Source organism: Aspergillus bombycis (genome assembly GCF_001792695.1).
Source record: "Aspergillus bombycis strain NRRL26010 chromosome Unknown contig00001, whole genome shotgun sequence".
In the NCBI taxonomy this organism is placed as follows: domain Eukaryota; kingdom Fungi; phylum Ascomycota; class Eurotiomycetes; order Eurotiales; family Aspergillaceae; genus Aspergillus; species Aspergillus bombycis.
Genome location: NW_019170003.1, coordinates 978,319 through 1,000,823, shown reverse-complemented (window position 1 = coordinate 1,000,823; position 22,505 = coordinate 978,319). Strand labels below are relative to the sequence as shown.

The 22,505-nt window shown below is 49.8% G+C and overlaps 8 protein-coding genes across 8 annotated transcripts; 4 read left to right on the top strand and 4 right to left on the bottom strand.

Annotated features, from left to right (window-relative positions):
• Window positions 1-257: 257 nt before the first annotated feature.
• ABOM_000360 (phytanoyl-CoA dioxygenase family protein) lies at window positions 258-1,603 on the bottom strand (the record flags this gene model as incomplete). Its single annotated transcript, XM_022527490.1, has 6 exons — window positions 258-430; window positions 494-859; window positions 927-976; window positions 1,033-1,053; window positions 1,126-1,341; window positions 1,404-1,603. 6 exons carry the CDS (start codon window positions 1,601-1,603, stop codon window positions 258-260), a joined length of 1,026 nt encoding a protein of 341 aa, XP_022395020.1.
• A 452-nt stretch (window positions 1,604-2,055) lies between these two features.
• Window positions 2,056-3,383, top strand: ABOM_000359 (zeaxanthin epoxidase; the record flags this gene model as incomplete). Its single annotated transcript, XM_022527489.1, has 2 exons — window positions 2,056-2,109; window positions 2,166-3,383. The coding sequence occupies 2 exons, from the start codon at window positions 2,056-2,058 to the stop codon at window positions 3,381-3,383; spliced, it is 1,272 nt and encodes a 423-aa protein (XP_022394756.1).
• A 677-nt stretch (window positions 3,384-4,060) lies between these two features.
• On the bottom strand, window positions 4,061-5,895 carry ABOM_000358 (CocE/NonD family hydrolase; the record flags this gene model as incomplete). Its single annotated transcript, XM_022527488.1, has 2 exons — window positions 4,061-4,201; window positions 4,264-5,895. The coding sequence occupies 2 exons, from the start codon at window positions 5,893-5,895 to the stop codon at window positions 4,061-4,063; spliced, it is 1,773 nt and encodes a 590-aa protein (XP_022394757.1).
• Window positions 5,896-7,018: 1,123 nt separating this feature from the next.
• Window positions 7,019-8,633, top strand: ABOM_000357 (fumarylacetoacetate hydrolase; the record flags this gene model as incomplete). Its single annotated transcript, XM_022527487.1, has 5 exons — window positions 7,019-7,123; window positions 7,190-7,306; window positions 7,363-7,575; window positions 7,677-8,172; window positions 8,227-8,633. 5 exons carry the CDS (start codon window positions 7,019-7,021, stop codon window positions 8,631-8,633), a joined length of 1,338 nt encoding a protein of 445 aa, XP_022394762.1.
• A 117-nt stretch (window positions 8,634-8,750) lies between these two features.
• Window positions 8,751-10,271, bottom strand: ABOM_000356 (aminotransferase-like domain-containing protein; the record flags this gene model as incomplete). Its single annotated transcript, XM_022527486.1, has 1 exon — window positions 8,751-10,271. One exon carries the CDS (start codon window positions 10,269-10,271, stop codon window positions 8,751-8,753), a length of 1,521 nt encoding a protein of 506 aa, XP_022394856.1.
• Window positions 10,272-10,509: 238 nt separating this feature from the next.
• Window positions 10,510-12,254, bottom strand: ABOM_000355 (fungal specific transcription factor domain-containing protein; the record flags this gene model as incomplete). Its single annotated transcript, XM_022527485.1, has 4 exons — window positions 10,510-10,866; window positions 10,915-11,203; window positions 11,249-11,648; window positions 11,699-12,254. 4 exons carry the CDS (start codon window positions 12,252-12,254, stop codon window positions 10,510-10,512), a joined length of 1,602 nt encoding a protein of 533 aa, XP_022394764.1.
• A 611-nt stretch (window positions 12,255-12,865) lies between these two features.
• On the top strand, window positions 12,866-14,554 carry ABOM_000354 (alpha-keto acid decarboxylase family protein; the record flags this gene model as incomplete). The annotated part of the gene is made up of 1 exon (XM_022527484.1): window positions 12,866-14,554. One exon carries the CDS (start codon window positions 12,866-12,868, stop codon window positions 14,552-14,554), a length of 1,689 nt encoding a protein of 562 aa, XP_022394765.1.
• Window positions 14,555-16,973: 2,419 nt separating this feature from the next.
• On the top strand, window positions 16,974-20,030 carry ABOM_000353 (uncharacterized protein; the record flags this gene model as incomplete). Its single annotated transcript, XM_022527483.1, has 1 exon — window positions 16,974-20,030. One exon carries the CDS (start codon window positions 16,974-16,976, stop codon window positions 20,028-20,030), a length of 3,057 nt encoding a protein of 1,018 aa, XP_022394758.1.
• Window positions 20,031-22,505: the final 2,475 nt, after the last annotated feature.

The following is a 22,505-nucleotide window of genomic DNA, read 5'->3' as shown; positions in this document are numbered from 1 at the left end:
ATCAAGCAGTCTACCCAGAAAGATCTAACCTTGTCTTCCCCATGCAGTGATCTTATTGAATTTAAGGATCATTGGAATGCAGGTAGTTTCCCTCTCAAAAAGCACATGTGAACAGGTCATATAAAGCGCGAAAACTGAGATAATTGCACAACCAAATATACATTGGATCAAATAATGACTGGGCAACGGGACTATGTACTAAAAGCCCTGCACTACGGTCACTTGCATAGTTAAAACTGCTCCATCTCTCTAGCAGCCTAAGCCTCCTGCTTGATATACGGAATACCAGTAAGCCGGAACGCCCGCTCACCCAACACCGGCTCCTCAACGGGCACCTCACGAGCCTTAGGGCAAGGAGCGCCATCACGCGTGGCAATATTAGTAGGAGCGACATGCTGGGCATTCGGCCAGTGCGTGGTGCCAAGACGTTCTATTCACGATGTCAGTACCATTCCACTATTACAACAAGGTTCACACATGGAGTGGAACATACTTTCAAAAGCCTCCTTCTTCCGAATCAAATCCGCCTGCGAGGCATCGGCCACAGGCATGTAGCATGTGTAAACTGCCAGGCGATCGTTGTTCCCGGTGGGCGGGACGTTGTAATGTGGGGTTCGGCTGTCCCAGACGATCAAGTCGCCCGGTTCGACGCAGACCTTTTCCCACTCCAATCCGTGGTCTTTGAGCCATTTCATGCCGTTCTCGGTGAACCCGAACCACTCCTTAGTCCAGGCGGGGATACGTGGCTCGTCGGCCATCTCGCGGTGGAACTGCTCAGAGAGCCTGTGTCCGCCTTTGCACACGATGAGGCCACCATCGTCGGGCCCACCGGGGTTTAGGTTTACCAATCCTTGAAGACCTGGAGCATGGGTCATGTTTTAGCAAGATGGACATTGGGAATATACAGTGGTTAGTGTAATACGCACAGCGGAAGCCTGGACATTCGGGGTCTTGGTCCTGGTGTGGCCAGGGTTTGCTGGACACGGTCAGTATTTGTTCCTTGGAGCCATGCACAAGGTCCTATGAACATACTTTTCGGGGAAGTCGCCACGCCTGACACACAGCAGCACATTAGTAACCAAGCTTGAAGACTATAGTGAACATGTTGTCCAGTCGGGAACTTACCCTGGAAACTGAACATTGACCACGTCAAACGACACAATCAGGTCCGAATCACCATACACCTTCTCAAAGGCATCCACCACACCAGGCTCCGATCGGATATCCCATACCCATTTCTCATGAGTAACACCATAGCTGAGGATCATACCTTTCTCGTTGATCACAGGGAGCATAGCCCGTTTCACGGTGGAGGGGTCATCACGCTTGTAACCCAAGTCACTGCGAATGATTAGCATACAGGGACACGGAAGAAAAGGTTCGTCTGCTATCAAGGAACATACAAGCCTTCGAGATATCCATAGAAAGAGTCGGCGTATTTCTTGGCCCGATCCAGGGGAATAGCGCCCTTGATCACGGCGTAGCCGTCTCTGTTGAGAGCATCGCGGAAGTCTCCGTAGTTGGTTGGCTGGCCATCAAGGGCCATTCGGCCCTTGGGCTGGTCCAGGGTGATCGTCTCTTGGATAGTGGCTGTTGTAGACATGGTGTTAATTGTTTGGAATCGCAGTCACGGGCTGATGTTGTAATTCAAGTATGAAGCTCAGTCATCGACATAAGACTAGTGATGCTTATCACAATCGCTTCATTGCCACGCCTTTTCTACCTAACCTATGTGGCAGTTTGAGTGCGTGTAGCGAGGTGCATCTCGGCGCACCAGGTACATTCCGAAGGTCTGCCGAGCATTGAAACAACCCACCTCATGATCATCAGGCTCCTTTCCTATCAACACTCTCGGGGAGACCCAGTGTGGGCGGCCGACTCCAGCCCTTCGGCGTCCACCGAGCCCCCGCCGAGGGGATGATCCCCCACGCAATTAATACTTACGATTTCTAGGGGCAATCAGAGCACTATCCACTAGCATAAAGATTCACTCTTAGTCTTTGTATGTCAGAAGGCATTGAGTATTGTGTGATCCTCGTGAAAGTTAGCAGAAACATGAGTCCATTCAAGATAATCATAGTTGGCGGAGGAATTGCCGGCCTGGCTGCCGTAGGTTCCATATTGTTTGCCACACAACAGCACTACCATGTTAACAGGTTCTGTAGGCGATCGCACTACGTGGCGATGAACGTGATATACTCGTCTTGGAACAATCGTCCATAAGCCAAGAAATCGGAGCATTGATCTCACTACAACCCAATGCCTCCAAGATTGTCGAAGACCAATGGGGCCTTGGACCACGTCTGCGCGAGCAGGGCTCCATGATTGACGAGGCCTTCGAAATCTACAATACAAAGGGCGAACTGCAATCGCAGATACCTCTCTCGGCCGTGTCATCCAAATACGGCGCCGACAGAGTCTGCTATCATCGGGCCGATCTGCACCAGGCTCTGAGAGAGAGGGCAACATCGCCTGATTACCCTGGCCGGCCGGTGGAACTGCGACTCTCGAGTAGAGTACTAGACTGTGATTGTGAGAGCGGTACCGTGAAGCTTGAGAACGGGGAGACGATTAAAGGAGAATTGGTCATCGGGGCAGATGGGATCAAAAGTAAGCTGCGCAAGGCCGTCCTCGGCGAGGAAGTGGAGGCTCGTCCAACGGGTCTCTCGGCGTATCGAATGATGGTTCCGACCGATGAGCTTCTCAAGGAAACGGACTTTGTGCAGGTTATCGACCCTCGGAAGTGTCGTACCGCCATGGTCATCGGCCAAGACCGTCGGCTCGTTATGGGCCCAGCGCGAAATGGCTCTGTCTATGGTGTGGTAGCCCTTGTTCCCGACGAGAGAATGAACGAGTCCTCCAAGGACACGAGCTGGACCACAAAGGGTGACCGCGGTAAGATGCTGGATACGTTTTCGAATTTTCCGGAATGGGCTCAGAGACCTCTCCTATCTGCCAGGGAGGTTGGTCTGTGGCAGCTGCGCGACCTGGATCCTTTGTCCACCTGGTTCCGTGGTCGTGTGCTGCTGATCGGTGATGCTGCACATGCAATGCTTCCTACTCAGGGACAGGGTGCAGGTCAGGCCGTCGAGGATGCCGAAGCCCTCGGGGCGTTTTATCAGGACTTTGAGAAGAGACACCCCAATAGGCCCTTGAGCGACGTGTGCAAGACCAACGAGGATATCTTTAACTGTCGATATGAGAGGGCTACCACGATCCAGATGTATAGTCGGCAGGCGGCGAAGCCGGGCACGGATTCGACCGAAAACCGAGTGACAATGAATCCAGCCGAGTTCATGGATTACAACTGTCTTTACGATGGTGCGATGGATTGGAATCGTCGACGACAGGGGCAGGGCTCGGCGGCATCTGTAGCTGCTTAATGAAATATGTCGTTACTACAAGCTGGTGGTCACCGTAATAATATACCTACATTAAGTACATTTCCAAACGCATCTCCTCGATTCTGGACTTTATTCCGATAGGCAAGGAGCATCTTGGGTTCACTGAGCAGATAAACACGTCATAACATAATCCCTTCCAGCTCCTCAGCTATAGAGGAACGTATGATGATAATTATACATAGTAACCCCCCTTCGCAATTTAGAAAACACGCATGGCGTGGCATACTAATATAATTGGCGTGAGGGCTGAATGCTAGCTACATTGCTTAAGCCAAAGATTAGCGTATGAAGCTTAATGATAGTTCCTGTTCGGGCAGCTTGCGTGGGAGAATTTAGAGAGAGATACTCCATGAGTAGTCGGAGAGTGGCTCAACATATTATTAGGTACACTAGGCGGAACTTGCAGAAAGACAGTTAACTTATAAAACTACTAGAAATCTTTATTCTGGCTCTTGATATACTCGCATTTGTGTGAACTTTCTATTCATCAGAAAAAGGCATAACAGAAAACAGTAAACTCCAACTCATCAATATCAACCGTTCGCATAGTACAGTACGCATTCTGCCACCATGTACAAGACCCTAAATGATACCAGCCCTCCTGTTCCTTTGATGGAGAGGTAGAGACCCGAGATCTAAATTAGCTCTCGCTAGTCTCAGATAAACGGAAGGATAACATGGCTGGGATATTCTCCACCGAAATGAACGGTGTGCTTCCCTTTATTGAGCTCATACTCTGGACGGGGTTTGGAGAAGGATGTGATATCTTGCGCAATGCTAGGATACTGGCCGCCAACCTAGAACAAGAATGTTAGTACTTCCAGACCAACTACAACACATGGAGGGCTATCCGACTAACCTGCAAACTAATAGACTCTCCAGCATCAAAGTCCACGCCCATTGCCCAGATACCGATTTCAAGCTTCGTCACTGTTCCTGGTTCTATCCGCTCCTGCTTCGAATGCGGATGGAACGGGAATTGCGGGTGTATACTTTTCGTCGAGTCAATCGCACGATGAGAGGCACGGAGAATTCCAACGGGTCCGAGGTGTAGATTCAGACCTGCCTGATCCTTCTCGGGGATGTCATCGATTGACTTGACAGGGGTGGCATGGAGCGGGAAGTTGAGGTGCATCAATGGTTTCCCATTCTTATCTTTCTTTCGGAGGATGACGAACACCGTAAAGTCATCTTGCTCCTCGGCGGACATGTACAAGATTGCTTTTGGCAGGCCGATTAAGCGTGAGGGTTTCTCGAAGGTATAATCGAACTCGGCAATGCTGACTCTGGTTTCGGAATCATATGAGACGGTAGAATAGTCCGTGGCCGCTGTGCCCAGAAGCTGTTGGTTCCCACCGAGGTAGAAACTCCTGTACTCTGTTGCCGGAACAGGGAAGTCCTCGAGAATGATATTGTCAATCGCGTCGCGGTCGCCAAATTGCAAAGCAGACCAGCGAACCTTGGGTGTCTTTTCCCAATCATTCTCGATGCCTTTAAGATAGCGGTCAAAGAAGACCGTGAGTTGTTCCATGGACTCGGGTTCACTATACAGCTCGTACCACTCCTGCTTGCTGCCCCAATGGATCCACTTCTTATCATGTGGGATTTCGAGATAGCCGCGAACAGAGCCCATGGTATGGATCGTGCTCACGTCCGATCCACGGATATAGGCTGGACACTGAATCTTGGTCATATCCACGCGCTTGTCGGCCCAAAAAGCATTCGAGGTAGGCGACCGGCGATACATTTCCTCAAAATCTTCCAGTCCGGAATTCTCCTGCCCACGCACGATCTTCTGCGCAATGAGGTCGAAATTGCTCATAAAGAACCAGCCACCACGGCAGAACTGCTCACGATACAGATCGCCCAGCCCTTCCCACGGAGCAATTGCCTTCAACGACGGGGGCTGCTGGGCGGCGATAAACCACTGTGCAATGGCCAGCGCGGAGTTGCCTGCCATGCCGACGGACCCATTACACCAATCCATGGCAGCGATCGCCTCGACTATATCGTAGCCGTCTTCCGCATCCTGATTACCCATCACACAGATCTGTCCGTCACTATTCCCCGCGCCACGAGTGTCCACACTGACGATAGCGTAACCCTTCGGACACCATGTTTGGGGGTCGAGTCCCTCAAACTTTTCCAAGCCGCTGAGATCGGAGCGCGGAACACAACAGTTCCACACGCACATTGGTAACATATCCAATGCACTATATTTCTTGCCGTAGAATGACCAGCTCAGCACTGCGGGCACCTTTTCGGCTGAGTCTGCCGGGCGATATATATCAACGTAAAGTCGAGCACCATCGCGGACCACGATCTCAACGTCATGTTCCACCCGAATATCGCTTATCAATGGTTTCGCGTTGAAGCCATTCCAGCCTTTGGGCAAGACTTCCGTTCTCCCCGGTTGAAAGTCGACATAGCCGTTTTCGCCTACGGTGGGTTTGCCGATTTTCTTATATGCGACTTGTACGGGAGGAGGCATGGTAGGTAATGAATTGGTAAGGCTGGAGACGGCTTCAAGACACTTCGATGAACACAAATACTGGGAAAATCTTTTTCTGAGGTGGCAATTGAAATTATTCTCGGCGTGTTTTAATCCACAGCCTTGGAGCTATATAAAACAACGGGATGGTAACAAGGTCCGCCGGAGCACCACCACCATAGGCTATTTGCTTCCCCGCAAGGTTTCTTCGAGACCCAGCAGATAGTTCTGTGGGGGTAAAGCTATGTCCATTGTCTACAGACACGAGCTACCAAGGGACATTTGCTCGGAGCATCTAGCGTGGACTTAGCGCCCGAATGTCTTCGTGGGGTTGCAGCACCGAGTCGGGGCTTTCATAGCATGCGTTCCACTTCGGGGCTGTCCTAAGGGCGCTTTGGTACTATTCCAGAATTAGAATGTTAAGTGCGCTTTGGCCTATCATGAATCATTCTATTCGCCAACGCCGTCATGTCAACAGTCTCCCGTGATAGAATCGTGTGGGGCCGAATTAGGGCTCCGAGCCAACGCCATTCATGACCGACCGTTAGTGTAGCTTTGCATGTCATGATGTCAATCGAGGCCGGGTTAGAGACTAACTAGAGTGCCCTAGTTCGGGTCTATATACCCCGTACCCCGTGTAAAATCAGACTAAGGACTGCTTTGGAGAAGCCACACTGGTGTTGAGTGTGTCAAGATCCCCCGAGTGGGGTATTCGCGCTCTTGGACTTCGGGTGCCCACCGAAGCTCCGAGCATACACGCTCACCACGAAGAAACGAGGAATACGATGTCTACTACGTAAAGGATGCTGCACATTGCTTCGGAGAGTGTGTGTAAAGTGAACGCACGGTCTAGCAGCCTGATCTAACGCTTAAAATAACCTGTATGCAAGATATATCAACGTTATCGCTTCTTTTATCGACATGGTCGAGTATTTATATATCCAACACCGGATGTCAACAGGCGTTCCCGAACGGCAATCCCGGTTGAAGGTGGTCAACAATTGAACCATAGCCGAATGGACTATAAAGTACTGTTGGACTATAGAAAATGAGAGAGAAATTGAACATTTGAATAGAATATATCTATTAATTCTCTACTCGTCAAATTGCAACACCGCTCACAATGACCGTAACATCAGGCTTCGTTTCTCACCCACTCCCCATACCACAGGACTCCCCCTTCCCAGGATCAAATATACCATTTGGCATTTTCAGCACTTCAGAGGATGTAAGTAGATAAAATAGACCGCATTGATTTCCAGTGTAGCTGATCACTCTTGCGCCATGTGCCTAGCCCACGCCTCGCCCAGGAGCTGCCATTGGCGACTATGTGATTGATTTATCTCGCGTCGCAAACCGCGGCGCTCTGACCGTCGAACAAGCCAATGGAGCAGAGAATATCTTCCGCGAGGTAAGAAACAGTAGCCTGAATTTGTCCATTGCCTCTCACTGAAATGTGGCTGGTAGCCAACGCTCAACCGCTTCGCAGCCCTTCCTCGTGCGGTCCGGTCCAAGATACGGAAGGACATCCAGGGGCTGATTGAAAATGTGGATTCGCCATTATACAACCAAACAGAACAGCCCAAGCTACTAATTCCGAGAGCAGCAGTATCAATGCACCTTCCATTCTCCATGGGTGGTTTCACAGACTACACCTGCTCTCTAGAGCACGTCGTGAATGTAAGCAGCAGGGCCCTTGGAATCCCGAGGAATCCAAACCACAGCCCAACTCTCCATTGCACAGAATCCATCACTAACCCGCGTCTCCCATGCGAAACCAGGTTGGTCGCGTAGCAGGCTTCGGCGATATACCCCCCAGCTTCCGCAAGCAACCATTGGCATACAACGGCCGCGCCTCATCGGTAGTCGCAAGTGGCACGCCGATTCAGCGGCCATACGGCGTCGGCTCTGACGGACTCTACCCCTGCCAGAAACTGGATTACGAAGTCGAGCTTGGCATGTTCGTCTCCACCAAGATACCCATTGGTGAACTCGTTCCGGCGTCCCGCGCCCGGGACTATATATTCGGGTTCGTTCTGCTGAATGACTGGAGCGCAAGAGATGTGCAGTTCGCAGAGATGATCCCCTTGGGACCGTTTAATGGTAAGAGCTGTGGAACCAGCATCTCTACCTGGGTCGTGACGATGGATGCGCTTGAAGAAGCGGGTGCTATCGGTCCTGCCAAAGCGGATGTGGCTACCGAGGGGAAGTTCACGGCGAATCCGTTCCTACAATGCGCGGAAGATGTCTCGATAGACGTCTCTACCTTTCTCTCCAGTATGTATTTTCTAATTTTGGGTTCCTGGGCTATGTTGCTGATGGAGGACACAGGAGAGGATAGCTATCAGACTCCCATCAGCAGAAGTAACTTGAAGCATACCTTCTGGTCGCCATTCCAGATGCTTGCGCATCATACCTCGGCGGGCTGTGGACTTGCCCCTGGGGATCTGATTGGAACAGGGACACTCTCTTCCTCCGCCAAGCAAGCAAGCGAGGATTTGGAGCAAGCGTCTACGGGTCTCGGACGGCTTGGGTGCATTCATGAATTGACGGCTGGAGGGAAGACACCAGTGCAACTTGCAAATAACGTGACACTGGCCTGGCTGGAGGACAACGATGAGATTACGATGGAGGGATGGGCGGGCGAGGGAAATTGTCGCATTGGCTTTGGCCAGCTCACTGGTAGAATTGCTCCTGTCGCGGAAGTACCTGGTATGGTTACCGCCGCTTCTACATGAGATGCCTCTGTATTTTGGAAGATATAGCATCGACAAGAGTCTTACCTCAGGAGTTAATGAACCCCATAGGGAACTAAGTACCGCCATGTGATTGCTTTGTTATTGTCAAAATCTATCCTATTCGCAGGTAACCGAAAACTCTTGTCTAACAGCATCCCCCAAAGCCTTCACAGCCCGTTCGAATTCCTCCGCAGGGGCAGCCGCAAATGTCAACCGGAACTGCAGTTCCCCATTCGGCTGCTGATTAGGAGTGAAGAGTAATCCCTTTGTCACCTGCACCCCATTCTCGATTGCATTGTTGTTAATTCTCTCAGCAACCTCGGATAATAACTCTTCACCCTCCACTGCTTCCAACTTGCTCCTGAGCAAAGGATGCCTCGCCCAGTTCAGGCGCAGCCACAAGAACATGCCATACTCTGGTGTGTCCCAGGCACAGATATCTCGAGGTAGATACTGATCACAAGCACGTAGTAGAGCATCCCGCCGGGTGCGGTAGGCCGACGATATGTGGTCCAGCCATGAGCTAAAGCCTTGATGGCCCCATGTCTGGTCTAGCAGAGACCACAGCATCAACTGCGATGGCCCGTTTACTTCCACGGTGGTGATCTCTTGGTAAGCAATAAACTTCTCTATGATCTGGGCACTCGCGGTCACCCAGCCAGTCCGGAGACCAGGGGCTAAGATCTTAGCTGCTGAATCAAGACGGACAACACGGCCTGATCGATCGAGCGAGAGGTAGGATGGCAGATGAGGAGTCTTTGCAGTACTTTCTTGGTTGGGTGGGTAGACACCCATGCGAAGGAAGTAGTATGGATCGTCTTCAATAATGATCAAATCATGTTCTTCAGCGATGCCATAAATGGCGCGTCGTCTCTCTGTCGATTGCGTGGCTCCGGTGGGATTCTGACCTGTGGGAACGGTATACAGCACCCGAGGCTTGGGCCCTCGAGATAGATCCCACTCTCGCAAAATCCTTTGCAAAGCTGCCGGCCGAAGACCTTCCACATCCATTTCCACACCCTCAAACGCCAGACCCAGCAGTTTTGCCCCTTCAATCGCTCCGGGGTACGTGAATTGTTCAGCCAGGACTGTATCTCCCCGATTACAGAAAATGCGGAACGCAATCTCCAGAGCAGCCGTTGAGCCAGAGGTCAAACTGACCCTCCAGTCTGCATAGGACGGATGATGCATGATCTCCACATGTTCTGTCAAAAACCGGACGAGGGATGGTGACCCCACAGTCGGTCCATAGTTCAACCCGTTGGATAGGTTATACGTGCTCCCATGCTTCGTAACCCTGTAGTCTGCTGTTTCCACGCCGGTAGCACTAGATCCCAATGGATGAGGTACTATTCCTCGAACGGTCAGAGACTCCCAAGGGTAAAAGTCGGGGGTCGGTCTTCCAGTTCCAAGAGGGATGACCTTTCGTCCATGCAGTCGTGTGGCAAGCTTCTTGAGGGATGAGCCAGAGAAATCTTTACTTTCGGTGCTGAAGTGGTGTTGCATTGACTTTGAATATGGTTTGCCATTGTCGTTCAATAATACTTCCTGGATTGGCTCTGTCTTGGCGCCAACGGTGGACCATAGAGGAGCTGGTTGTGTGGTAGAGTGGACGACGGATACCGTTGACATGGCCATAGTGTAATAACTATTGATGGGCTATAGTGTTGTTTCAATAACCTGTGAGACCCTGTCTAAATTTGACATATATATGTTGTGTTGTCTGGTCCATACTCCTTCGGACCGGAGAAAGGATGGATCGTCGGAGTGATCGGAACGACGGATAAGACCATCATAAGAGTGGATCGCATCATCGCTTCACGCGGGAAAAAATATGTCTCACCTCTTATCTACATTCTGATAAAATAGTGAGACATCAAAGAGCAGACAAAGAGTCCAAGGATGGATGATCCGCCAAGTTTTCCCAGAAAGAATACTCGAAATCCCACGGATCCTGGCTAAGAAACCCAGTCCAACTTTCATCCACACGGCGATGGGTAACTTGGGGGTGTATGGCGTCAATGAACCTCCGAATTGTCTGTGATGCTTTAGATAGCAACGCATAATTTGGATCCCCTTTCTTGATAAATGATCCTGCTTCGACTTCCGCCACGAAGACCGTCAAGTCCTGTACCGCTCGGGTCCAGGATATTTGCGCTGAACTGGGAATGTCCTGCTGTCGGAACATAGCCAGAAGAATGATTCCAGCGGCTGGGAGGCCGTAATATGCAACCTGCTTCCGTTTAGTGTACGTTCATAATGATGAATAGGACGTACCTACTCTCCAAACAAGCGCAGTCCCAGAGTTAACAAGCTGGTCTCGAACAAGGATGCTTTCTACAACGAGGGACATCATCTGTTGCGCCACCTCTGTGATGGGCATATCGGGCTCAGCCGGCGTGTTCAAGAGGAGCAGGCGCAGGAGGAACAACACATGTAAGTGATTTAGTCGTACGGCAGCCACGAAATCTCTCTCGAACGGATTCTGGGCGCACTGCTTCAAGCTTCCCTCCAGTCGAAAGTGAGGCGGGAGTGCCTCCCAATAAGCCTCTGCTTTCTCTTGGATCACGCTGATCTTGTTAGCCGCCTTCGTTGTAACATTGGCTATAACATACCTAGCCCGCTCAACGAACGTGTCTTTCTTATTGTCGCAAAACATTTCCATAATCTCTTCTTTCAGCGACGCGCACAACGCCGACCAACGTGTCTCAGCTTTATAGCTAGGCTTTGCATCTTGCAGCCCGCCAAGAGCTGCCGTGATATGCTCGGGCGTGTCATTATCGAATCCAGTCCAGCTTGATGAGAGCTGGAAATGGCAGAATCGCTTACTCATTCGGGGTGGGCGTCCGAGGAAAATGGCTACGTTCTTATCCGCCGAGTAAAGCCGGGCAGAGGCAAGTTTGCGAAGTTCGATTAAGAATGGCGGAAGATCGGGCTTGTTTTCGATGTTCTCATGGTACCCCAAGGCAAAGGTAGAAGCGATTGCATCCCCAAGTCTCCTCCAGGAATGGTAACCTGTGTGGTCAATTACGTGCCAGATGATGTTCAGATATTGGCTGGCTTACTTTGATCCCCGTCTACATGTGAATGAACAATAAAATTCTCGTACTGGAATATAAGTTGTAAATCGTTGAGACAGTCAAGCGAAAGAGAGATTTCCAATGCACAGTCACTGAGCTTGGTGGCAGATCTCCGCAGTGCATATTGCTGTTTTTCGGACAGATATAGGGAGGGAAAATACGGCACATCGAGTGTGGCTCGGCTAACAGCAGCGAAGAATATGCCGATTGTTTCCCATCTTGCGTTTTCATCTAAGAACTGGGCCGCGAAGCTACCGAGATTAGATGTGTGGTTGAACTGCAGTGGCTTCGCTGAGTTCTGCAGCAACTGCCGTGCGTATACCAAGTGCCAACCTTCATTTGATAGCAGAGGTAGCAAATGGTTCATGGTCTGTGCACAGCCCTCCACAAAAGGCCCAGCTAGGGTCAGGTTTATACCTGTGGCTAGCCAGAAATTGACGAAGCTAATGGTGGCCTTGAGAGGAAACGTGCCGAAGAATTGGCTTAACGCGTCAGCTCCCCGTTGTGTCAGTTCGTAGCTCTCGGACGGGCAACCCGGCATCGTAGCCGTTGAAATATCAGCAACACTATCGCCGTCTGGCGCAATATGATTGAATATAGATACATGACTCGAAAACCCCAGATACCCAGGGTTTGGGTATGGGCGGCGTCTCAGAGTCGGCGTTACAGGCGGTGGGTCTGGAGAACGGGGACTACTTGGGTTTACCACCAGAAAGACACGTTAAACAGAGAACAGCAAGTGGACTGACCTTTCCGAACGTTCCACGGCCAATGCAGAGGATACCTGCGTTCTTTTCCGTCTGAACGGGGCCGCGCGATAAACGCACATGCCGACCCGATTGGCATTCCGGCATCGAGTACATGCCGGCCGTTTGTGATCGCATGCGAGCTTTGACTTTCTGCATGTTTCACATGCTGCTAATCTTGGTGTCATTTTTGTTGTCGATAGTCCTGTGTTGTTACGGAGCGGAGTTTTGTCCGTTGATACGGGGACAAAAGTTCTCTTCTGCTGCGGCGTAATCGGATCGGAGTCTCGGCCAATTAGTTGCTGCTTTCTCCGAACACAACCCTACAATCATATAAACTACCGATTGTACGCAAAATATAGGGTAGGAGTATGCAATGCCCAGGTAATACGTTACTCATCTAACAATGTCGATCAAATTAGCCGATTATCTATTCACTCGCTTGCGCCAACTGGGTATCCGGTCTATCTTCGGCGTCCCAGGCGACTACAACCTCCACCTACTTGACTTCGTTCAACCTTCTGGCTTATCCTGGGTGGGCACCTGCAATGAGCTTAACGCTGCCTATGCTGCTGATGGGTATGCCCGGATAAATGGTATTTCAGCTCTGATAACCACGTTCGGCGTCGGGGAACTCTCTGCGCTCAACGGTATAGCAGGTGCCTTTGCCGAGAAAGCGCCAATTATTCACATCGTGGGCACACCGGCTCGAACAACGCAAGACTCACGAGCTTTGGTGCACCACACCCTCGCAGATGGAGAGTTTCGACGATTTGCAGACATGGCCTCCCATGTAACAGTGGCACAGGTGGACCTGAAAGACCCCCGGCTAGTGCCCGATCAAATCGACCGGGCTTTGAGGGAGGCGATGATCCACAGTCGACCTGTTTACCTAGAGGTACCAGACGATATGGTTGATGTCCATGTGGATGCGTCGAACCTGACATCTATGATCTGCACACCCTCTGCGCCAGTCACTGCACATGAACCAGTGGTATTGGATCGCATCCTGCAACGGATTTACGCTGCCAAGCAACCATTAATACTGGCAGATGGCGAAAGCAGATGTATGGGAATTCTGGATGAAATCGATAGACTGATAAAGACAACCGGCTGGCCAACGTGGACAACCATTTTTGGCAAAAGTTTAGTGAACGAACAACTAGCAAATGTGTACGGGATCTACGCTGGGTCGATAGGCGATTCGCAATGGAAGGAATACTTTGATTCAGCAGATCTAATCATCAACATGGGCCCTCACTATAGCGATACAAACAGCCAGAACTTCACAACCATTCCCAACCCGACCGTGACAATTACGTTGTCGAATACCTATGTCCAAATCGACGGCGATATATACCGAGATATGCATCCAGGCAACATTCTGGCTCAGATACTGCAAACACTCGACACGAGCAGAACCCCCAGGGTAACTGGGCCTGCTAAATCAGCTAAAGAAGCGGACCAGCTCAGTTCGTCAGATCTAATCAATCAGAAAGACTTCTACAGAATTGTGAATTCACTCATCCGTGAAGGTGACATCGTCCTCACGGAAACAGGCACTGCCGCACACGGAGGCCGCAATCTGATCCTGCCGCAAAACACTCGGCTTCTTGGCCCTGCCACCTGGCTATCAATCGGGTACATGCTACCTGCGACATTGGGAGCAGCGTTGGCCCAGAGAGAACGAACGAAGAATCCAGAGTCCCGCGCCGTCCTTTTCATCGGAGATGGAAGCCTGCAGATGACGGTCCAGGAGATCAGCACGATAATTAGGGAGAATCTGAACGTTATCATCATCGTCATCAATAACGATGGCTATACCATTGAGCGAGCCATTCATGGGAGAAAGCAGTCGTATAATGATATTGCTTCTTGGAGGCATGCTCAGGCTTTGGGCTTCTTCGGTGCGGATGATACAAATCCCATGCAGAGGTACTTCCCTGCCCGGACTTGGGGTGAGTTGGATGCCGTTTTGAGAGACAAGAGTATACAAGACGGAACAGGAGTGAGGATGGTTGAGGTATTCATGGGCAGGGAAGATGTTCAAGGAGCTTTGTTACGACTAATGGAGAAACAAATAGCGTATGAGTAGTGCCGTGACTACTTAGAGCATTCGATTTATATGTCACTTGACAATGTATATCCGGAGTGTTTACTTTTCACGAATCGCTTTCCTGTAGTCACTAGCTTGCAACGCATTTCCCTGACGTCCCTACCCTACATATTGATAATCAGCTGTCCTTGTCGTTCTCGAATTCGATTATGGGTTGTGTTTCGTCTTCACTATCAAGCTCCTTGGAAGCATTGGGACAATGAGAACAAGATCGAATCGCTAAGCAGGTCTATCAAAGGCCGAGGCCGTAGGGCATAGTACCGTCAACCGCATATTTCAGGAGTTTCATGGGTTGGGCTTCTGGCACAAAGGGAATGACCTGAAGCGAATGGAGAACTGCTTGAAATAGGGAATCATAACCACGATTCTGGCGTCGGTAGATACGGATCAATGAAATGGCTATGGCGCATGAGGTCCTGTGCGACCCTTTGAATCTCGACAGTACCGCTATTTGTACACAGAGGAATGATTGCTGATATACGATCCATCCGTCCACGACACGTATCATTGGGTTCATCATATCGATACATCCCAATGATTAACCACAGGGTTGCCTATGCTGAATGATGCAAGAGTAGGGCACAGCCCTCGCTTCTTCATCAAGAGAATATTCCATCATCCAGCAAAGATCCAGCGAGGCTATGAAGGGGTAAGGATACCCATGGGTAGCATTGCATCCCACGAAAAAGAGACCCGCTGATCGTAAGTGACCACTGGTGATGCAGTAGAGCATATTGGGGCTCACCGTTGCGATCCAAACCCAGTGACATTACGTCCAGTCAGGCCCAGAGGTTACATACCTCATATCTTGACCCAATGACATGCAGATACTTCGTCACCACTTGAGCCCGCTAGCGTTTCCCACTTAGTCAAGAGCCATTCCGCCTCATAACAGTGCGCAAGAAATAAGTGGATCTACATGCATAGGAGAGAGCAGATGGCATATGATTGACCAATTAGTTATACAGTAGGCGCAGCCTTTCCTCTTGCAGAGGCTCTTGGTCGTATTGTAGTAGTTGGATGAATTAAGTGATTTACATTAAATATTCGATCAGTTGAGAAATAACACTGTGTGCCAAAAGACGTATTAGTATTATGCATTCCTAGGTGAAATCTGGAGTGGAAGGATTCCGAAGGACATTATGAAGTGATAGCTATGGTAGTAACTGTTGTGAAGTGGTGTATGCATAAAGGAGAAATGCCAACAGCTGCATGAGACTTAGTTCAAGAGCCTGCATAGTAGCCAGTGGGTCCTTTAGTCAACAATATGAACCTAACCACCGTAAGCGCGCCATAAAGATCTACACAGAGAAGAAAGGAGCTGAGAAGAAGTACGACACGTGCAGAGATAGGACCAATATCTGCAGCAGGCGGAAGATTAGCGCATTGATCTCGCAACCATATGGACGCAGCGGATTGCTATATGCACGCTATGCAGACCGGCTTGGCCAATGAGAGACTCGCCCCAGCTCGAACAGTCCGCATAACGATGTGTTTGGATACAATTGGTTGTCAGTCCTGACTCAGGCGTCGAAGCTGAGAAGGCTGAACATCAATTATTCCTACCGCATTGTTCGCGATCGGCAACCATACTGCATAAGAAATTGGTAAATGCTTCCCACGTCTGCGAGGGGGCATGGAAGATGGTGCGAGCTGTAAACTGCATCTGCAACCCGGGTTACCCTTTTTGTCTTCTTCGCGTTTGGGCATACCAGCTCAAGGCTACCAGGATGCCTCGCCCTCCAGCACAAGTAACTAGTCCTGACTCCTTCGGCCTCCATTGAGGATCAGCCGCATGGTTTAGGTTGCGGCCCGCTGTGAGGTTGTAGCGTAGGACCACTTGATATTCCCAGGAGTTTTACCCCCCTCCAAACGCAAGACGTAATACCTTGTCCTAGATCACTCTGCAAGGCTCGCAAAGCACTGAGTGAGGGCTGCACACGTATACCTACCTTGGTGTCACGCATCGTGTCCGTCCATTTATCGCGGGGGGGGGTGGCCTTGTCGATGGTTGCTCAGCCGACACATCCACGCTACCAATCCCACAAGACCCCTGTACAAATGGTTTGATTCGGCTATCTCCATTAGCATTGCTACCTGATCCCTGCACTTTGGTTTTACTGTTGGGATAACACGTAGTGGGACCAACAGCAGAAGGCAGAAAGGTGTTGAGTCAATATTCGCCTAAGCTAACGAGGCTACTCCAAGCGTCTGACCATGGAGAGCGTGGTATGGCTGATACAGAGAAGCAGAAATGATTTAAGGGCAAAGGCCTCCCGAGTATTTCGATGAAAGCATCAGAAGCATTTACATCTAGTTCTCTTTTGCTTGTGTCTTTGCCTACTCTACGCACGAAACTCTTGAGCCCGAGCTCTTTTGCCTTGTCAATTACAGCAACATGGCTCCTACCGTTTTCATCGCTGGAAAGCACTACTGTGACCGTCTCAGATACCTGCACTCTGACGGCAGCCGAGTCACAACCGCTGATATTCCCGGCGGTGGTGCACTAGTCAGTGACCTGTTGTCCCAGCTCAAGCGCAACTCTGCTGAACCTAAGTTTGTCAACCGTAACGACGGCACCGCCGTCCAAACGACCTTGGAGGTCCAGGAACTGCAAACAGATCCACCTCGTCATCGAATCAAGTCACTCCTTAGGCTAGAGTGCCAAGCGAGTCGCTCAGGCGAAGAATCGACTATAAAAATCAGTAAAGATGATCTCCTAGTGTTTGTAGATCAACATGATGTGGGGTCGTTTGAAGTCGACCCCTGGTATCGGATTTTTCAACGAACTGGACAGGAAATTGAGCCATCATCTTCCCAGTGGAAGAAACTCTACGAGTATGCGACTACAGCCTGGCAGGATAAGATATTGGATCCTGGTTGGGAAGCACTCGGTGTGGTCATCGATGCCGAATACCTCAGGTGGAAGCACGTCGAGATTAGTCGTCACCTCTCCTGGGGGCAAACCACGGAGGATTTGTTCCGAAATTTTATCTTCAAGAAACAGGTTAAACCAGAGCTCGAGGCTCTCCGAAAAACTCCGAATTTGGTCGTCCGATTTGATTGTGACGGGGTTGTCCACGTTGAAAGTTCCACGACACAGGACGCGAAAGCAAAGCTCTACATTCAGAAATCGGAGAACTCGGAAGGAGACTTCATTCAGTCCACACCTGGACGCACACCAGCCGTTGCCGCTGGATTCATGGCTGGTCTGGTTAGATCGTTAGCTCAAAACAGCCAGGCTTACGAGAGAGCGATCCAATCTGGCTTGTTGGTTTCCCAGAAAGCGGCATTGGCCGAAATAAACCTCAAAGATGAAAGTCAAAATGGACTTGGAAGCAGCAATTTTCATTATTATAAGCTTCATGGTATGGAAAGCTTGGATTTTCCAACTCTCCCAGCTCCAGATGATAACGCTTCAGAGAGTACATCTGAAGATAGCCTGTCAGAAGGTACTACAGATTCGGAGACTATGGGTAGAGATACTCCGGCTTCTGGGAGTACAGCTCCAGAGACTGCAAGTGGGGATAGTGCGGCTTCTCATTCTCAAGGCCTCGCTATTCAAGTTCCGGTTCCATCGTCCCAGATTAAAAACCATAGGGGATACCGCTGGAGTATTCTCCAGACGATCCTCGAAGGGGAGCGGGTGCAATCGCCCGGACAGCTTGGAGCACAAATTTTGGACCTCGCACAAGGAATTACGAATCTTCGGGCAGATGAAGATAGTCACAACGCCTCTATAACTCAACCCAGCATTTTGGACTTTCCCGAAAGAACAAGACAGAAAATCAGAAAATTTCTGCAGAATCGGGCAGCTACACATGCCTCAGATTTAAACCGTGCACTCACAGCTTATGTGAACTTGCAAACATCAACTGAACTTGCAAGACTGGAGACCAACATTACGAGTTTTCTGGAAGAATATGTGAAGTCTCATGAACAAGACGACATTGCAGGCGTGCAAGCCGGAATTGAGTGCCTGCTCAGCCTACAATTTACGGGCATATTGGAGGAATCAAGATCCAACATCCAGCCCTTCGCAAGCAAAATTATCCAAGGTCGATTAACCCCAGATCATAACGACATACAAGCTAAAATCACTACGTTGGCACAGCAACTTGTCACAAAAAACAGAACCGATGATGAGAAACTTCACTGGAAAACCAAAGAGCTTGCAGATAAGATTGTGAAGGAAGGATGCAAGACGGCGCTCGCCGGGGTTCCTACTGCTCGGTTCGGAAGCCTCATGACGGCAGACCGAGAGGAAAAGGAAAGCTTTCGAGCGATCGCCAACTTAGTAATAGAATACCTGCGATCGCCAAAGGAGAAACCAATTTCGATAGGCGTCTTTGGCGCACCCGGTTCAGGAAAGTCGTTCGGAATCAAGGAGGTTGTCAAAGCTGTTGCCGAACGGGTAAGCAACGGGGGGAAGAAAGTCAGCAAACCATTGACCTTCAACCTGTCCCAGTTTCGGGAGTATAATGACCTAGTTGTGGCTTTCCACACGGTCCGCGACAGCGGGCTGTCTAATGAAGTCCCGCTGGTGCTTTTCGACGAGTTTGATAGCGGCTTTGGGGAGACGAAACTGGGGTGGCTTCAGTACCTCCTGGCACCAATGCAAGATGGCAAGTTTTTAGAACACGGCCATGAGCGACCGCTGGGGCCGGCCATCTTCGTTTTTATCGGTGGCACATGTTCAACATTCGAGGATTTCACCACTGACCTGGCAACCAAAGACGCAAAAGACGCAAAGAAGCCGGACTTTGTCAGCCGACTACGAGGGTTTGTGAATATTCAGGGGTCCCATTACCGCCCGACGGACACCGACTATATGTACCTCATTCGTCGTGCTATCCATCTACGAGCAATGCTGCAGAACCGACTTGGCTGCAAGGCAAACGACAAGATCGAGTTGGACGACGGAGTGCTGAACGCACTCTTGACTGTGGCGCAATTCCGCCATGGTGCCCGATCTCTCGAGTCCATTATCGCAATGAGCCAGTTACATGGACAAAAGGTCTTCAGACGCTCTGCACTGCCTTCTGCGAAGCAACTAGGTCTTCATGTTGACCATAAAGCCTTTGTCAAAGCTTTTGAACCTGAAAATCATGATGCAATCGCTCGCGTTAGGATCGCAGAAAAGATTCTGCCAGCAGCAGTCCAATCTCACGGACAGGATGATTTCCGACAGCGAATTGCCAGTCAAATTTTGGACATGGTCGATAACAACGGGGCCCGCTTGGTTCCAACGCAACCGAGCACGGATGTTACGCACGACGAGGAGCTTGTTAATCACTTGGCCAAGTACCGGTATAATGCCTTCAATCTCAATATAACTGATGATGAGTGGCAATCCTATGAGGACAGTGATGAGAAAGAAAAATACCAAACTTCCATTCGGGATATACTCAAGCTTCTTAACAAATGTGGTTTTGCTGTTCAGAACGGAAGTTAGCCAACACAACTGCTCGTGGTTCAAGGACAATTTCTGCTATTATCTTTCTTTATTCTATCAACCATATCGAGGTGGTTGTACGTACGGGATCGCACAGTAGTTTATTAATTGAGGTTCCTGGGTCAGCTATAAGAAAGATGCACAGTTAGGTAGCCTTGACGTCTCTAGATCTTCGATTCATTCTAGGATTTGATGGACTCTACACATATCGATAAAGTCACGGTATATGAAGGAGTTGGAAAAAACGTCCTCTGTTCATGTAGTTACATTTTACAGTAAGATGATACACAAGGATTCCGTCTTTGCGTTAGGTTATTTCGTTCACTACGTTCACAGGGCATAGTTGGACTTCAGATTATCGATCATGCTGTGTGCATTTATCACTGCCTAATACACGCCTGTGACTATCTATTTACAGATAAGCAGCATCTAGAGTTGCGCAATATATCAATTGACAACATATATCCGGAGAGTCAGTGTCCAGCGATCATGACTACCAGTTTGAACAGAATCTAGAGTACCACATGTCCTCTTGTATCTAGCTACTAAATTTTGTCAGAAGTTAATTTATTGCCAAAGAAAGCTATAAGAGTAGGGTTCTATTTCTATGCTTGTTAGAGCGGATGACCAGGCCAGTTCGTTCCCCACTAGGCCTAGAGGTTATAATACACAGACCCTATATATGATATCGCCCGGGTCGCACCTCATTATATCTATAGGTAGATAGATAGGTAGATCTAGTAGCCTACCACGGCCGTGACAATGCCTTATTTTATATATCCCGCAATTAATGGGGAGGAAACGCATGACATGGACTCGTTCTCAAGCCCCTAGAAGCCTGAAAGTCGTCTATAGGATTAAAACACCAAATATTCCGTTAACAAAGGTACACGCACCCTACACAACTTTGGTCTTACGCGCTATATCCGATAAGACTTTGGTAGCTATCTTGAGAGTTCAAGGCCTGGCCCAGAACATGCCCAACATATCTGCAAGGGTTTTTGGACGGGGTGAATTATGTCAACCTGACATGGACCTTGAATGTAAATATGGCCAGATGTAGGTGAGCATAGGTGCATAAATGCTCATATCACCAATGGCACGGCACATGCATCCGAAGAGCTATGGCAAGCAATAGGCAACAATGCACAGCCACGGTCGATTTCCGACCGTCAACCTATTAGATCTCCGTATGACGTGTTTATAGATATATCAGATGGGCTGTTGTTGGCTAGAACTCGGGTTCCCTGAAAATTGAGTTATCTGCGCACATGCAGCGCAGGCTGTATGGACAGAGTAAATATGAACCACACTGGCTTTGCACGGGGTTAAAATGCTAACCGAGGACGAAACCAAGTCCATTAGTCATTGCCAAGTGATGCATCGTTAGGATGCCAAGCCGTGCATTAATTCAATGTGCAAAAGCAGTGCACGAAGTGTCCCATGCTACCCTGCTACAAGAGGGTTACGAACCATGTTGTTCAATTGCCAGGGATTGCTAGTTAATGTAGAGAAAATTACTTCACAGACATGGAAACCTAATCCAGAACTAATTGCCGAGTAACTAAGGCGAGCATTTCTGGATCCAATAATAGGCAGTCCGGGTGTAGGAGTGGAGCAAGGGGGCGTTATTGCGCTGATCGATGGAGCTATTGAAACTTCGAGAATGCGTGGATTGAGAAAGATCAGACTCACTCCACAGCACCACATTGCTGTTATCTGAATTGGGGTGTTGGGGCGTATTTCTCTCTGCTAGTCCGATGCTACCATGTAGTTCTTCTCTCCTGACTGAGCGTAGTGACTGGGACTCTCGACAGTAGCACCAAGTTAGATTGACAAGGCCCCACTGAGAAGAACGGCGCCGGAGTCTCAGTGGCCGGTGGCGTTCGTGGACTCCGCAGATTAAGTGATGACAATATCCACGCGGCGTCGGTGATATCGCAAAGAATCCCCGATGACCCCCATCATCCATGATTCTCCAGTAGGTAGTGCTCACTGCTCAGCCACTGGTAGTGTCCGTTACGCCTTGGCCTTCTGTTGCTTTTAACCCTAAAAGCACGCCACCGTGCGCAAGGTGCAGCAGTCAAGCAGATTCTGCCAACCGAGCAATTGCCGGCAGTCGGCACCCATACGCATTCAGGGTGGGGAAGAAAAGATGCCAAGATGGCTAAATCTTCAGCAGACGAGTCATGGCCAATGTCTCTCAAGAGCTCGTCTGTCGAATGACCCACTGTGGGCTATCTTGGCAAAGCTCGGAGAACGGCACGAAGGTCGAATTATCTTCCTTGACCTCACTGTGCCTAAACTCCGCCGCAGATGCGGAACCTGAAACCACGTTGTGTGGTGCGTGAACGGGGCATCTTGGCAATTTTATCTGGATCGTTTCTCCTGAATGCTGAGCAGGAGAGATATGGTTACGATTGCGTACCTCACTCGGGAGCATGGACGCACTCCATAGGGAGGGGGTTCATATAC